The sequence below is a fragment of the Coregonus clupeaformis genome, chromosome 30, assembly GCF_020615455.1.
Source record: "Coregonus clupeaformis isolate EN_2021a chromosome 30, ASM2061545v1, whole genome shotgun sequence".
In the NCBI taxonomy this organism is placed as follows: domain Eukaryota; kingdom Metazoa; phylum Chordata; class Actinopteri; order Salmoniformes; family Salmonidae; genus Coregonus; species Coregonus clupeaformis.
The window spans coordinates 38,183,258-38,199,632 of record NC_059221.1 but is presented as its reverse complement, the minus strand read 5'-3'; the positions used below and the strand labels follow the sequence as shown (position 1 = coordinate 38,199,632).

The 16,375-nt window shown below is 43.3% G+C and overlaps 1 protein-coding gene across 2 annotated transcripts in view; it reads right to left on the bottom strand.

The window, feature by feature from the left end:
* Positions 1-15,740, bottom strand: part of LOC121546142 (guanine nucleotide-binding protein G(i) subunit alpha-3-like) — a 67,934-nt gene extending 52,194 nt beyond the window's left edge. For both annotated transcript variants that reach the window (XM_041857188.2, XM_045209562.1), the window contains exon 1: positions 15,087-15,740. In XM_041857188.2, coding sequence (XP_041713122.1) covers positions 15,087-15,204 — 118 coding nt within the window. In that variant the 5' untranslated portion in view covers positions 15,205-15,740. The remainder of the gene's footprint in view (positions 1-15,086) is intronic.
* Positions 15,741-16,375: the final 635 nt, after the last annotated feature.

Genomic DNA, 16,375 nt, shown 5'->3' with positions numbered 1-16,375 from the left:
CTGGTAATCCGTCTGGCCCTGCGGCCTTGTGAATGTTGACCTGCTTAAAAGTCTTACTCACATCGGCTACGGAGAGCGTGATCACATAGTCGTCCGGAACAGCTGGTGCTCTCATGCATGCTTCAGTGTTGCTTGCCTCGAGCGAGCATAGAAGTGGTTTAGCTCGCCTGGTAGGCTTGTGTCACTGGGCAGCTCGCGGCTGTGCTTCCCTTTGTAGTCTGTAATAGTTTTCAAGCCCTGCCACATCCGACGAGCGTCAGAGCCAGTGTAGTATGATTCAATCTTAGACCTGTATTGACTCTTTGCCTGTTTGATGGTTCGTCGGAGGTCATAGCGGGATTTCTTATAAGCGTCCGGGTTAGAGTCCCGTTCCTTGAAAGCGGCAGCTCACCTTTAGCTCAGTGCGGATGTTTCCTGTAATCCATGGCTTCTGGTTGGGGTATGTACGTACGGTCACTGTGGGGACGACATCATCGATGCACTTATTGATGAAGCCAGTGACTGATGTGGTGTACTCCTCAATGCTGTCTGAAGAATCCCGGAACATGTTCCAGTCTGTACTAGCAAAACAGTCCTGTAGCTTAGCATCTGCGTCATCTGACCACTTTTTTATTAGCCGAATCACTGGTGCTTCCTGCTTCAGTTTTTGCTTATAAGCAGGAATCAGGAGGATAGAGTTATGGTCAGATTTGCCAAATGGAGGGCGAGGGAGAGCTTTGTATGCGTCTCTGTGTGTGGAGTAAAGGTGGTCTAGAGTTTTTTCCCCTCTGGTTGCACATTTAACATGCTGGTAGAAATTAGGTAGAACGGATTTAAGTTTCCCTGCATTAAAGTCCCCTGCTACTAGGAGCGCTGCATCTGGATGAGCGTTTTCCTGTTGATTAATGGCCTTGTACAACTCATTCAGTGCAATCTTAATGCCAGCATTGGTTTGTGGTGGTAAATAGACAGCTATGAAAAATATAGAAGAAAACTCTCTTGGTAAATAGTGTGGTCTGCAGCTTATCATAAGATACTCTACCTCAGGCGAGCAAAACCTTGAGACTTCCTTAGTATTTGATTTGGTGCACCAGCTGTTGTTTACAAATATACAGAGACCGCCACCCCCTCGTCTTACCCGAGTCTGCCGTTCTGTCCTGCCGATGTAGCGTATAGCCTGCTAGCTGAATGTTATCATTGTCGCTCGTTCAGCCATGACTCCGTGAAACATAAGATATTACAGTTTTTAATGTCCCGTTGGTAGGATAACCGTAATCTTAAATCGTCCATTTTATTCTCCAAAGCTTGAACGTTGGCTAATAGGATTGATGGGAGAGGCAGTTTACTCGTTCGCCGTCGGATCCTTACAAGGCACCCCCGACCTACGTCCACGATATCTCCGTCTCTTCCTCACGCGAATGACGGGGATCTGGGCCTTGTCGGGAGTCTGTAGAATATCCTTCGCGAACGCCTCGTTGAAGAATAAGTGTTCGTCCAACGCGAGGTGAGTAATCGCTGTCCTGATATCCAGAAGCTCTCTTTGGTTATAAGAGACGATGGCAGAAACATTATGTACAAAATAAATTACAAATAACGCGGAAAAACACACATAATAGTACAATTGGTTAGAGGGCTGTAAAACGGCAGCCATCTTCTTCCGGCGCTGTTCTAAAAAACAACCCTCAACATGGGTGAACAGGGAGTACAGGAGGGGACTGAGCACGCACTCCTGAGGGGCCCCCATGTTGAGGATCAGCGTGGCAGATGTGTTGTTACCTACCCTTACCACCTGGGGGCGGCTCGTCAGGAAGTCCAGAATCCAGTTGCAGAGGGAGGTGTTTAGTCCCAGGATCCTTAGCTTAGTGATGAGCTGTGAGGGCACTATGGTGTTGAACGCTGAGATGTAGTCAATGAATAGCATTCTCACGTAGGTGTTCCTCTTGTCCAGGTGGGGAAGGGCAGTGTGGAGTGCAATAGAGATTGCATCATCTGTGGATCTGTTGGGGCGGTATGCAAATTGGAGTGGGTCTAGGGTTTCTGGGATAATGGTGTTGATGTGAGCCATGACCAGCCTTTCAAAGCACTTCATGGCTACAGACGTCAGTGCTATAGGTCGGTAGTCATTTAGGCAGGTTATCTTAGTGTCCTAGGGCACGGGGAATATGGTGGTCTGCTTGAAACATGTTGGTATTACAGACTCAGTAAGGGACATGTTGAAAATGTCAGTGAAGACACTTGCCAGTTGGTCAGCACATGCTCGGAGTACACATCCTGGTAATCCGTCTGGCCCTGCGGCCTTGTGAATGTTGACCTGCTTAAAAGTCTTACTCACATCGGCTACGGAGAGCGTGATCACATAGTCATCCGGAAGAGCTGGTGCTCTCATGCATGCTTCAGTGTTGCTTGCCTCGAAGCAAGCATAGAAATGGTTTAGCTCGTCTGGTAGGCTTGTGTCACTGGGCAGCTCGCGGCTGTGCTTCCCTTTGTAGTCTGTAATAGTTTTCAAGCCCTGCCACATCCGACGAGCGTCAGAGCCGGTGTAGTACGATTCAATCTTAGTCCTGTATTGACTCTTTGCCTGTTTGATGGTTCGTCGGAGGGCATAGCGGGATTTCTTATAAGCGTCCGGGTTAGAGTCCCGCTCCTTGAAAGCGGCAGCTCTACCCTTTAGGTCAGTGCGGATGTTGCCTGTAATCCATGGCTTCTGGTTGGGATATGTCCGTATGGTCACTGTGGGCACGACGTCATCGATGCACTTATTGATGAAGCCAGTGACTGATGTGGTGTACTCCTCAACGCTAGCTGAAGAATCCCGAAACATGTTCCAGTCTGTGCTAGCAAAACAGTCCTGTAGCTTAGCATCTGCGTCATCTGACCACTTTTTTATTAACCGAGTCACTGGTGCTTCCTGCTTTAGTTTTTGCTTATAAGCAGGAATCAGGAGGATAGAGTTATGGTCAGATTTGCCAAATGGAGGGCGAAGGAGAGCTTTGTATGCGTCTCTGTGTGTGGAGTAAAGGTGGTCTAGAGTTTTTTTACCTCTGGTTGCACATTTAACATGCTGGTAGAAATGAGGTAGAACAGATTTAAGTTTCCCTGCATTAAAGTCCCCGGTCACTAGGAGCGCTGCCTTTGGATGAGCGTTTCCGTTCACTTATGCACTGAATGAGATGTATAAGGCCAATCTTAATGCCAGCAGTGGTTTGTGGTGGTAAATAGACAGCTATGAAAAATATAGATGAAAACTCTCTTGGTAAATAGTGTGGTCTACAGCTTATCATAAGATGCTCAGGCGAGCAAAACCTCGAGACTTCCTTAGTATTTGATTTTGTGCACCAGCTGTTGTTTACAAATATACATAGACCGCCACCCCTTGTCTTACCGGAGTCAGCTGTTCTATCCTGCCTATGTAGCGTATAGCCCGCTAGCTGTATGTTGTCCATGTCGTCGTTCAGCCACGACTCGGTGAAACATAAGATATTACAGTTTTGAATGTCCCGTTGGTAGGATAAGCGTAATCGTAGATCATCTAATTTATTTTCCAATGATTGAACATTGGCTAATAGGATTGATGGAAGAGGCAGTTTACTCGCTCGCCGTCGGATCCTTACGAGGCACCCCGAGCTACGTCCACGATATCTCCGTCTCTTTCTCCTGCGAATGACGGGGATTTGGGCCTTGTCGGGTGTCTGTAGGATATCCTTCGCGGCCGCCTCATTGAAGAAAATATCTTCGTCCAATACGAGGTGAGTAATCGCTGTCCTGATATCCAGAAGCTCTTTTTGGTTATAAGAGACGATGGCAGAAACATTATGTACAGAATAAATTACAAATAACACGAAAAAACACACATAATAGTGCAATTGGTTAGAGGGCTGTAAAATGGCAGCCATCTTCTCCGGCGCCATCATTCCAATAGGTTGAATGACGAGCGTTTCCAGCAGACGCCATTCCTCCCTTGAACCCCATGTAAAGTGATGTGCTCTACAATACGTCTTCTTGTTTGTCTTCCTGCCAGCAGACTGTCTCGCCACCCTCAGCCTCTCTGACGGACTGTCTCCACCTTCCACTACCGTGTGCCAAGCCAGAAACGTATGTGTGACACAACAGTTACCACTCATAATAGTAGACTAGCCTAGGACTTCTCACATGTAGACTAGCATAGGACTTCTCACATGTAGACTAGCATAGGACTTCTCACATGTAGACTAGCATAGGACTTCTCACATGTAGACTAGCCTAGGACTTCTCACATGTAGACTAGCATAGGACTTCTCACATGTAGACTAGCCTAGGACTTCTCACATGTAGACTAGCATAGGACTTCTCACATGTAGACTAGCATAGGACTTCTCACATGTAGACTAGCATAGGACTTCTCACATGTAGACTAGCCTAGGACTTCTCACATGTAGACTAGCATAGGACTGTTTTTGGGGGATTAAGTTAATTTTCATGGCAAAGAGGGACTTTGCAATTAATTGCACTTCATCTGATCACTCTTCATGACATTCTGGAGTATATGCAAATAGCCATCATCAAAACTGAGGCAGCAGACTTTGTGAAAATTAGTATGTGTCATTCTCAAAACCTTTGAACACGACTGTAGACTAACCTCAGCCTGAGTTAGCAGCGGTTTGGAAAGGAGGAAGTTATGTGGTCAAGTACTGGCATGACTATTTTCACTAGAAACTAGTCTATGTCCCAAATGGCACCCTTTTCCTTATTTAGTGCACTACTTTTGACCAGGGCCAATTGGGCTCTGGTCAAAAGTAGTGCACTATACACTGAGTATACCAAACATTAGGAACACCTTCCTAATACAGTGCCTTGCAAAAGTACTCATCCCCCTTGGCGTTTGTCCTATTTTGTTGCATTACAACCTGTAATTTAAATGGATTTTTATTTGGATTTCATGTAATGGACATACATACAAAATAGTCCAAATTGGTGAAGTGAAATGAAAAACAACTTGTTTTAAAAAAAATACCACAAAAAAATTACGGAAAAGTGGTGCGATCTGAAGCAACCAATTACCTTCAGAAGTCACATAATTAGTTAAATAAAGTCCACCTGTGTGCAATCTAAGTGTCACATGAGCTCAGTATATATATATATATATATATATATATATATATATATATATATATATACACACTGCTCAAAAAAATAAAGGGAACACTTAAACAACACAATGTAATTCCAAGTCAATCACACTTCTGTGAAATTGAAACTGTCCACTTAGGAAGCAACACTGATTGACAATAAATTTCACATGCTGTTGTGCAAATGGAATAGACAACAGGTGGAAATTATAGGCAATTAGCAAGACACCCCCAATAAAGGACTGGTTTTGCAGTTGGTGACCACCGACCACTTCTCAGTTCCTATGCTTCCTGGCTGATGTTTTGGTCACTTTTGAATGCTGCCGGTGCTTTCACTCTAGTGGTAGCATGAGACGGAGTCTACAACCCACACAAGTGGCTCAGGTAGTGCAGCTCATCCAGGATGGCACATCAATGCGAGCTGTGGCAAGAAGGTTTGCTGTGTCTGTCAGCGTAGTGTCCAGAGCATGGAGGCGCTACCAGGAGACAGGCCAGTACATCAGGAGACGTGGAGGAGGCCGTAGGAGGGCAACAACACAGCATCAGGACTGCTACCTCTGCCTTTGTGCAAGGAGGAGCAGGAGGAGCACTGCCAGAGCCCTGCAAAATGACCACCAGCAGGCCACAAATGTGCATGTGTCTGCTCAAACGGTCAGAAACAGACTCCATGAGGGTGGTATGAGGGCCCAACGTCCACAGGTGGGGGTTGTGCTTACAGCCCAACACCGTGCAGGACGTTTGGCATTTGCCAGAGAACACCAAGATTGGCAAATTCGCCACTGGCGCCCTGTGCTCTTCACAGATGAAAGCAGGTTCACATTGAGCACATGACAGACGTGACAGAGTCTGGAAACGCCGTGGAGAACGTTCTGCTGCCTGCAACATCCTCCAGCATGACCGGTTTGGCGGTGGGTCAGTCATGGTGTGGGGTGGCATTTCTTTGGGGGGCCGCACAGCCCTCCATGTGCTCGCCAGAGGTAGCCTGACTACCATTAGGTACCGAGATGAGATCCTCAGACCCCTTGTGAGACCATATGCTGGTGCGGTTGGCCCTGGGTTCCTCCTAATGCAAGACAATGCTAGACCTCATGTGGCTGGAGTGTGTCAGCAGTTCCTGCAAGAGGAAGGCATTGATGCTATGGACTGGCCCGCCCGTTCCCCAGACCTGAATCCAATTGAGCACATCTGGGACATCATGTCTCGCTCCATCCACCAAAGCCACGTTGCACCACAGACTGTCCAGGAGTTGGCGGATGCTTTAGTCCAGGTCTGGGAGGAGATCCCTCAGGAGACCATCCGCCACCTCATCAGGAGCATGCACAGGCGTTGTAGGGAGGTCATACAGGCACGTGGAGGCCACACACACTACTGAGCCTGATTTTGACTTGTTTTTAGGACATTACATCAAAGTTGGATCAGCCTGTAGTGTGGTTTTCCACTTTAATTTTGAGGGTGACTCCAAATCCAGACCTCCATGGGTTGATACATTTGATTTCCATTGATAATTTTTGTGTGATTTTGTTGTCAGCACATTCAACTATGTAAAGAAAAAAGTATTTAATAAGATTATTTCATTCATTCAGATCTAGGATGTGTTATTTTAGTGTTCCCTTAATTTTCTTGAGCAGTATGTATGTATATATATATATATATATATATATATATATATATATATATATATATATATATATATATATATATATATATATATATATATGTATATATATATATATATATATATATATATATATATATATATATATATATATATATATATATATATATATATATATATATACACACATACACACACACACACACACACACATATACACACACACCTGTTCTGAAAGGCCCCAGAGTCTGCAACACCACTAAGCAAGACCAAGGAGTTCTCTAAACAGGTCAGGGACAAAGTTCTGGAGAAGTACAGATCAGAGTTGGGTTATAAAAAAAAATATCTGAAACTTTGAACATCCCACAGAGCACCATTAAATCCATTATAAAAAAATTGAAAGAATATGGCACCACAACAAACCTGCCAAGAGAGGGCCGCCCACCAAAACTCATGGACCAGGCAAGGAGGGCATTAATCAGAGAGGCAACAAAGAGACTAAAGATAACCCTGAAGGATCTGAAAAGCTCCACAGCGGAGATTGGAGTATCTGTCCATAGGATCACTTTAAGCCGTACACACCACAGAGCTGGGCTTTCTGGAAGAGTGGCCGGAAAAAAAGCCATTGCTTAAAGAAGAAAATAAGCAAACACATTTGGTGTTCGCCAAAAGGCATGTGGGAGACTCCCCAAACATATGGAAGAAGGTACTCTGGTCAGATGAGACCAGAAAATTCAGCTTTTTGACCATCAAGGAAAACGCTATGTCTGGCGCAAACCCAACACCTCTCATCACCCCGAGAACACCAACCCCACAGTGAAGCATGGTGGTGGCAGCATCATGCTGTGGGGATGTTTTTCATCGGCAGGGACTGGGAAACTGGTCAGAATTGAAGGAATGATGGATGGCGCTAAATACAGCAAAATTCTTGAGGGAAACCTGTTTCAGTCTTCCAGAGATTTGAGACTGGGACGGAGGTTCACCTTCCAGCAGGACAATGACCCTAAGCATACTGCTAAAGCAACACTCGAGTGTCTTGTAATGGCCTAGTCAAAGCCCAGACCTCAGTCCAATTGAGAATCTGTGTTATGACTTAAAGACTGCTGTACACCAGCGGAACCCATCCAACTTGAAGGAGCTGGAGCAGTTTTGCCTTGAAGAATGGGCAAAAATCCCAGTGGCTAGATGTGCCAAGCTTATAGAGACATACCCGAAGAGACTTGCAGCTGTAATTGCTGCAAAAGGTGGCTCTACAAAGTATTGACTTTGGGAGGGTGAATAGTTATGCACGCTCAAGTTCAGTTTTTTTGTCTTATTTCTTGTTTGTTTCACAAAAACAAATATTTTGCATCTTCAAAGTGGTAGGCATGTTGTGTAAATCAAATGATACAAACCCCCCCAAAATCAATTTTAATTCCAGGTTGTAAGGCAACAAAATAGGAAAAATGCCAAGAGGGGTGAATACTTTCGCAAGCCACTGTATACCAAACAATCCTAGTATACCGAACAAGGCCTCCTGTAGCTCAGTTGGTAGAGCATGGCGCTTGCAGGGTTGTGGGTTCGATTCCCACGGGGGGCCAGTATGAAAAATGTATGCACTCACTAACTGTAAGTCGCTCTGGATAAGAGGGTCTGCTAAATGACTCAAATGTAAATGTAAAAATGTAACACCTTCCTAATATACCAAACATTAGGAACAGCCTCAATTTGTCGGGACATGGACTCTACAAGGTGTCGAAAGCGTTCCGCTGGCTCATGTTGACTCCGATGCTTCCAACAGTTTTGTTATGTTGGCTGGATATCCTTTGGGTGGTGGACCATTCTTGATACAAACCGGAAACTTTAGTGTTGCAATTCTTAACACAAACCGGAACGCCTGGCACCTACTACCATACCCCGTTCAAAGGCACTTAAATCTTTTGTTTTGCCCATTCACCTTCTGAATGGCACACATACACAATCCATGTCTCAATTGTCTCAAGGCTTAAAAATCCTTCTTTAACCTGTCTCCTCCCCTTCATCTACACTGATTTGAAGTGGATTTAACAAGTGACATCAATAAGGGATCATAGCGTTCACCTGGTCAGTCTGTGTCATGGAAAGAGCAGGTATTCTTAATGTTTTGTATACTCAGTGTACAGGGAATAGGGACTGGCATCTGGAGAATAAAAAAAACCCGATACCATTTGGGACACAAATAAGGTCTCCAGTCTTCCAGTCTGTGGTTTGGTTTCGTGTTGGGAAAAATAATCCTAATAGCCTGGTCCCAGATCTGTTATTAGGCCTAATACTTTATAGCCAACATCCATGGTATTTTGGCAAGACAGCCCAAACAGATCTGGGACCAGGCTAGAATCCCAGCAGCTCTCGTTTCCCCCTAGAAATTAATTGTGTTCCAACCCTGGGAGAGAGAAATGAGAGCCTGGAAATGGGAAATGGAAAATGACTTTTCTGTGCGGTTGGTCAGAGAACTTGAAATAAAATTAACGTTTCCACTAGATGTGTAGGTCCATTAAACACCAATCTGCATTGTGCTGTTTCTCACACACACACACACACACAATTAATCCACAGAGACTAAGCTAATGATCTGTTCTCTCACATGGGATAGTCTGTCCATATCCTAACTACAGCTGTCCTATACGGCTCTAGTGGCAACCACATGCTTGAAGTCGGAAGTTTACATACACTTAGGTTGGAGTCATTAAAACTCGTTTTTCAACCACTCCACAAATTTCTTGTTAACAAACTATAGTTTTGGCAAGTCGGTTAGGACATCTACTTTGTGCATGACAAGTACTTTTTCCAACAATTGTTTACAGACAGATTATTTCACTTATAATTCACTGTATCACAATTCCAGTGGGTCAGAAGTTTACATACACTAAGTTGACTGTGCCTTTAAACAGCTTGGAAAATTCCAGAAAATGATGTCATGGCTTTAGAAGCTTCCGATAGGCTAATTGATATCATTTGAGTCAATTGGACGTGTACCTGTGGATGTATTTCAAGGCCTACCTTCAAACTCAGTGCCTCTGCTTGACATCATGGGAAAAATCAAAAGAAATCAGCCAAGACCTCAGAAAAAAATGGTAGACCTCCACAAGTCTGGTTCATCCTTGGGAGCAATTTCCAAATGCCTGAAGGTACCACGTTCATCTATACAAACAATAGTCCGCAAGTATAAACACCATGGGACCACGCAGCCGTCATACCGCTAAGGAAGGAGACGTGTTCTGTCTCCTAGAGATGAACATACTTTGGTGCGAAAAGTGCAAATCAATCCCAGAACAACAGCAAAGGACCTTGTGAAGATGCTGAAGGAAACAGGTATAAAAGTATCTATATCCACAGTAAAACGAGTCCTAAATCGACATAACCTGAAAGGCCGCTCAGCAAGGAAGAAGCCACTGCTCCAAAACCGCCATACAAAAGCCAGACTACGGTTTGCAACTGCACATGGGGACAAAGATCGTACTTTTTGGAGAAATGTACTCTGGTCTGATGAAACAAAAATAGAACTGTTTGGCCATAACGACCATCCTTATGTTTCGAGGAAAAAGGGGAATGCTTGCAAGCCGAAGAACACCATCCCAACCGTGAAGCACAGGGGGTGGCAGCATCATGCTGTGGGGGTGCTTTGCTGCAGGAGGGACTTGTGCACTTCACAAAATAGATGGCATCATGAGGAAGGAAAATTATGTGGATATATTGAAGCAACATTTCACATTTTTAATTTTTATTTAACTAGGCAAGTCAGTTAAGAACAAATTCTTAATTACAATGACGGCCTACACCGGCCAAACCCAGACGACGCTGGGCCAATTGTGCGCTGCCCTATGGGACTCCCAATCACGGCCGGTTGTGATACAGCCTGGAATCGAACCAGGGAGTCTGTAGTGACGCCTCAAGCACTGAGATGCAGTGCCTTAGACCGCTGCGCCACTCGGGAGCCTTCAAGACATCAGTCAGGAAGTTAAAGCTTGGTCGCAAATTGGTCTTCCAAATGGACAATAACCCCAAGCATTCTTCCAAAGTTGTGGCAAAATGGCTTAAGGACAACAAAGTCAAGGTATTGGAGTGGCCATCACAAAGCCCTGACCTCAATCCTATAGAAAATGTGTGGGCAGAACTGAAAAAACGTGTGCGAGCAAGGAGGCCTACAAACCTGACGCAGTTACACCAGCTCTGTCAGGAGGAATGGGCCAAAATTCACCTAACTTATTGTGGGAAGCTTGTGGAAGGCTACCCGAAACGTTTGACCCAAGTTAAACAGTTTAAAGGCAATGCAACCAAATACTAATTGAGTGTATGTAAACTTCTGACCCACTGGGAATGTGATGAAAGAAATAAAAGCTGAAATAAATCATTCTCTTTACTATTATTCTGACATTTCACATTCTTAAAATAAAGTGGTGATCCTAACTGACCTAAGACAGGGAATTTTTACTAGGATTAAATGTCAGGAATTGTGAAAAACTGAGTTTAAATGTATTTGGCTAAGGTGTACGTAAACTTCCGACTTCAACTGTGTGCATGTATATATACAGCTGTGGAAAAAATTAAGAGACCACTGCAATTTTTCTTAAATCAGCATCTCTACATGTATGAAAGCCATTCCATTCCAGTGTCTGTTGAATTCTAACACAGGCACACCTAATTCTACTGAATTAAGGACTGGTTAAAACATGACTATTGTGTTGTTTAAAAATGAACATTAACTTATTTTCTTTGCATTATTCGAGGTCTGACAACACTGCATCTTTTTTGTTATTTTGACCAGTTGTTATTTTCTGCAAATAAATGCTCTAAATGACAATATATTTATTTGGAATTTGGGAGAAATATTGTCAGTAGTTTATAGAATAAAACAAAAATGTTAATTTTCACCCAAACACATACCTATAAATAGTAAAACCAGAGAAACTGATAATTTTGCAGTGGTCTCTTAATTTTTTCCGCAGTTACATACATACATACATACATACATACACACACACACACACTACCAGTCAAAAGATTGGACACACCTACTCATTCAAGGGTTTTTCTTTATTTTTACTATTTTCTACATTGTAGAATAATAGTGAAGACATCAAAACTATGAAATATCACATATGGAATCATGTAGTAACCAAAAAAGTATTAAACAAATCTAAATATATTTTATATTTCAGATTCTAGGAAGTAGCCACCCTTTGCCTTGATGACAGCTTTGCATACTCTTGGCATTCTCTCAACCAGCTTCATGAGGAATGCTTTTCCAACAGTCTTGAAGGTGTTCCCACATATGCTGAGCACTTGTTGGCTGCTTTTCCTTCACTCTGCAGTCAAACTAATCCCAAACCATCTCAATTGGGTTGAGGTCGGGTGATTGTGGAGGCCAGGTCATCTGATGCAGCACTCCATTACTCTCCTTCTTGGTCAAATAGCCCTTACACAGCCTGGAGGTGTGTTTTGGGTCGTTGTCCTGTTGAAAAACAAATGATAGTCTCACTAAGCTCCAACCAGATGGGATGGCGTATCGCTGCAGAATGCTGTGGTTAGCCATGCTGGTTAAGTGTGCCTTGAATTCTAAATAAATCACTGACAGTGTCACCAGCAAAGCACCCCCACACCATCACACCTCCTCCTCCATGCTTCGCGGTGGGAACCACACATGCGGCGATCATCCGTTCACTTACTCTGCGTCTCACAAAGACACGGCGGTTGGAACCAAAAATCTCAAATTTGGACTCATCAGACCAAAGGACAGATTTCCACCGGTCTAATGTCCATTGCTCGTGTTTCTTGGCCCAAGCAAGTCTCTTCTTCTTTTTGGTGTCCTTTAGTAGTGGTTTCTTTGCAGCAATTCGACCATGAAGGCCTGATTCACGCAGTCTCCTCTGAACAGTTGATGTTGAGATGTGTCCGTTACTTGAACTCTGTGAAGCATTTATTTGGGCTGCAATTTCTGAGGCTGGTAACTCTAATGAACTTATCATCTGCAGCAGAGGTAACTCTGGGTCTTCCACTCCTGTGGCGGTCCTCATGAGAGCCAGTTTCATCATAGCGCTTGATGGTTTTTGCGAATTTTTCCGCATTGACTGACCTTCATGTCTTAAAGTAATGATGGACTGTCGTTTCTCTTTGCCATAATATGGACTTGGTCTTTTACCAAATAGGGCTATCTTCTGTATACCACCCCTACCTTGTCACAACACAACTAATTGCCTCAAACTCATGAAGCTGGTTGAGAGAATGCCAAGAGTGTGCAAAGCTGTCATCAAGGCAAAGGGTGGCTACTTTGAAGAATATAAAATATATTTTGATTTGTTTAATACTTTTTGGTTACTACATGATTCCATGTGTTATTTCATAGTTCTGATGTCTTCACTATTATTCTACAATGTAGAAAATAGTAAAAATAAAGAAAAACCCTGGAATGAGTAGGTGTGTCCAAACTTTTGACGGGTACTGTACGTATATACTGATTTGTGTTAGCGGGGTATACAGTGCTATGAAATAGTAATTGCCCCCTTTCTAATTTTCTCTACTTTTGCATATTTGTGATACTGAATGGTATCTGATCTTCAACCAAAACCTAATATTTGATAAAGGGAACATAAGTGAACAAATAACACAACAATTACATATTTATTTCATAAACAAAGTTATGCAACACCCAATTCCCCTGTGTAAAAAGTAATTGCCCCCTTACACTCAATAACTGGTTGTGCCACCTTTAGCTGCAATGACTCCAACCAAATGCTTCCTGTAGTTGTTGATCAGTCTCTCACGTCGCTGTGGAGGAATTTTGGCCCACTCTTCTATGAGGAACTGCTTTAACTCAGTGACGTGTGGGTTTTCAAGCATGAACTGCTCGTTTCAAGTCCTGCCACAACATCTCAATTGGGATTAGGTCCGGACTAGGCCATTCCAAAACTTCCAATTTGTTGCTTTTTAGCAATTTCCATGTAGACTTGATTGTGTGTTTTGGATCATTGTCTTGCTGCATGACCCAGCTGCGCTTCAGCTTCAGCTCACAGACGGATGGTCTGACATTCTCCTGTAGAATTCTCTGATACAGAGCAGAATTCATGGTTCCTTCTATTAAGGCACGTCGTCCAGGTCCTGAGGCAGCAAAGCATCACACCACCACCACCATGCTTGACTTTTGGTATGATGTTCTTACTGTGGAATGCAGAGTTTGGTTTTTGCCAGGCATTACTGGAATGATCCAAAACACACAATCAACGTCAATAAAGCAATTTGAATTGAGAGAGTGTGTGTGTTTAGAGCTTAATAGATATAAAATAGGCTATGTAAAAGTTAATTCAACAAGTGGAGAAAGATCCTACACTACAACTTATTCAGATGTCACTTACATACATAATGTTGCAGAAAGTAATCAATTGAGATCCGATCACACTTAAGCTAGCAATGAAAGTGCAAATTAACCAATGTAGCTACAAGTGGTGCCAGGCCAATAACCTCTCCCTCAATGTGAGCAAGACAAAGGAGCTGATCGTGGACTACAAGAAAAGGAAGGCCGAACACGCCCCATTCACATCGGAACAGGGCACGACAAAGCCTATTCCCCCTCAGGAGACTGAAAACATTTAGCATGGGTCCCCAGATCCTCAAAAAGTTATACAGCTGCACCATCGAGAGCATCCTGACCGGTTGCATCACCGCCTGGTATGGCAACTGCTCGGCATCCGACTGTAAGGCGCTACAGAGGGTAGTGCGTACGGCCCAGTACATCACTGGGGCCAAGCTTCCTGCCATCCAGGACCTCTATACCAGGCGGTGTCAGAGGAAGGCCCTAAAAATGGTCAAAGACTCCATCCACCCAAGTCATAGACTGTTCTCTCTGCTACCGCAGAGCAAGAGGTACCGGAGTGCCAAGTCTAGGTCCAAAAGGCTTCTTAACAGCTTTCACCCCAAGCCATAAGACTTCTGAACAATTAATCAAATGGCAACCTGGACTATTTATATTGACCCCCCCACCTTTACACTGCTGCTACTCGCTGTTTGTTATCTATGCATATTTTCTATACCCTACCTGCATGTACATATTACCTAAATTCGCCTCGTTATTGTTCTTTTATTGTGTTACTTTTTTAAACTTTATTTAGTAAATATTTCATTAGCTCTTATTTTCTTAAAACTGAATTGTTGGTTAAGGGCTTGTAAGTAAGCATTTCACGGTAAGGTCTACACCTGTCCTATTCGGCGCGTGTGACAAATACAATTGGATTTGATGTGATGTCTGACTACAATTGTAACACTGTTCTGAAAGAGCAAACAAAGTATTCTCTTCCTCTAGATTCTGGTGCTATTGTTAATCCTTTTTATAGTTACTGGGAAAATAGTAAGCTTTCTAACAATGTAAAATGACTTACCAAGTAGTAATAGTTTCACTTCCCTGGATGCTTTGTCTCGGTCTTCTCGTAGGTTCCGATCAATTATTTTACTCCTTTCCATCGCTGTTTTATCCTCTTGGCTGATCGTGCACCCCATGTTCAATCCCTTAGTTAGCTAGCTACTTGTGGATTCTTCAATGTGGCAGCTACCGCTCATAAATTGTTGGGGGGAAATACAAAACGTTCGTGTGCTTTCGCGATAAGTTTCGCCCAGTCAGACAGAAAAAGGCGTTGACCCTCCACTAGTCTCGACAACTATAGATGATATCCCACATGGGAAAGAGACAGAGATGCTGACAAACTCACGCCACCAAACTAGTGTGGTTCAGCGCTGAAACAACTACGGGATGTTGCCGAAGTAGTAGAAACTGTGCAATCGTTTTCTAACTTAAAGCTCGAACCTGCGACCTTTAGGCTAGCTTACAAAAAAAGTAGCTACACAAAATGACTTTCCTATTACAAATGTTGACATGGTATAACAAAAAGAAACGGGTGAGTAGCTACCCGTCCCGAAACTATTAACTAACTAGCTCGTAATACCACTTAAAGCTACGGTGTAATTGAGTCATAAAACATCTAGCTATCAATTTCCAATTTCAAGTCTTCTTGATTTAGGCTATGTTGTTGCAGTTGGCGAGCGTATACGCATCTGCCAGCTGCGATCATGTACGTCACTACAGGCTAAAAAGACTATCTATATTTGGGGGGTGGATGGAAAATGATGTGCCCTGTCTGACACTAAAATAATATCGACCTACATTGTTCTGTTCTCAGTCGTAGATGCACAGTAGAGGTTAATGCTCACCTTTGAAAATGATTGTTGCAGCAATCCAAAAGCCTCTATTTGAGGGAATACAATACAGAATTGTTGGGGGGGCAGAGGAACTTTTTTATTTGGTACGAGCGCCCCCAGTGGAATGATATCTTCATTACAGGCAGCTCAGATTTATTAGAGGGTACATCTGCATCCAGTAAAGACATGATGAGACAGGCGTCATCATATCTAAGTTTTCTTGACAATTACATAATTTAATTGACAAATTAGATCAACATAGCCTATTGGTTATAAAAGGCCCGCCACAGGATTTTAGAAGATGGGTATGTCATTTGATATGAACAAAATGTCCTCTCTCCTTTAAAAAAAAGAAGGATGTTGGAATAAATCCCTGTGTGTTGTCGTCATATTTTAAGAAGATGTTATGTGATGTGCACACATGCCTCAGCGGTATATGTCTATTGAGAATGAGAGAGACTGACTCAACAGATCC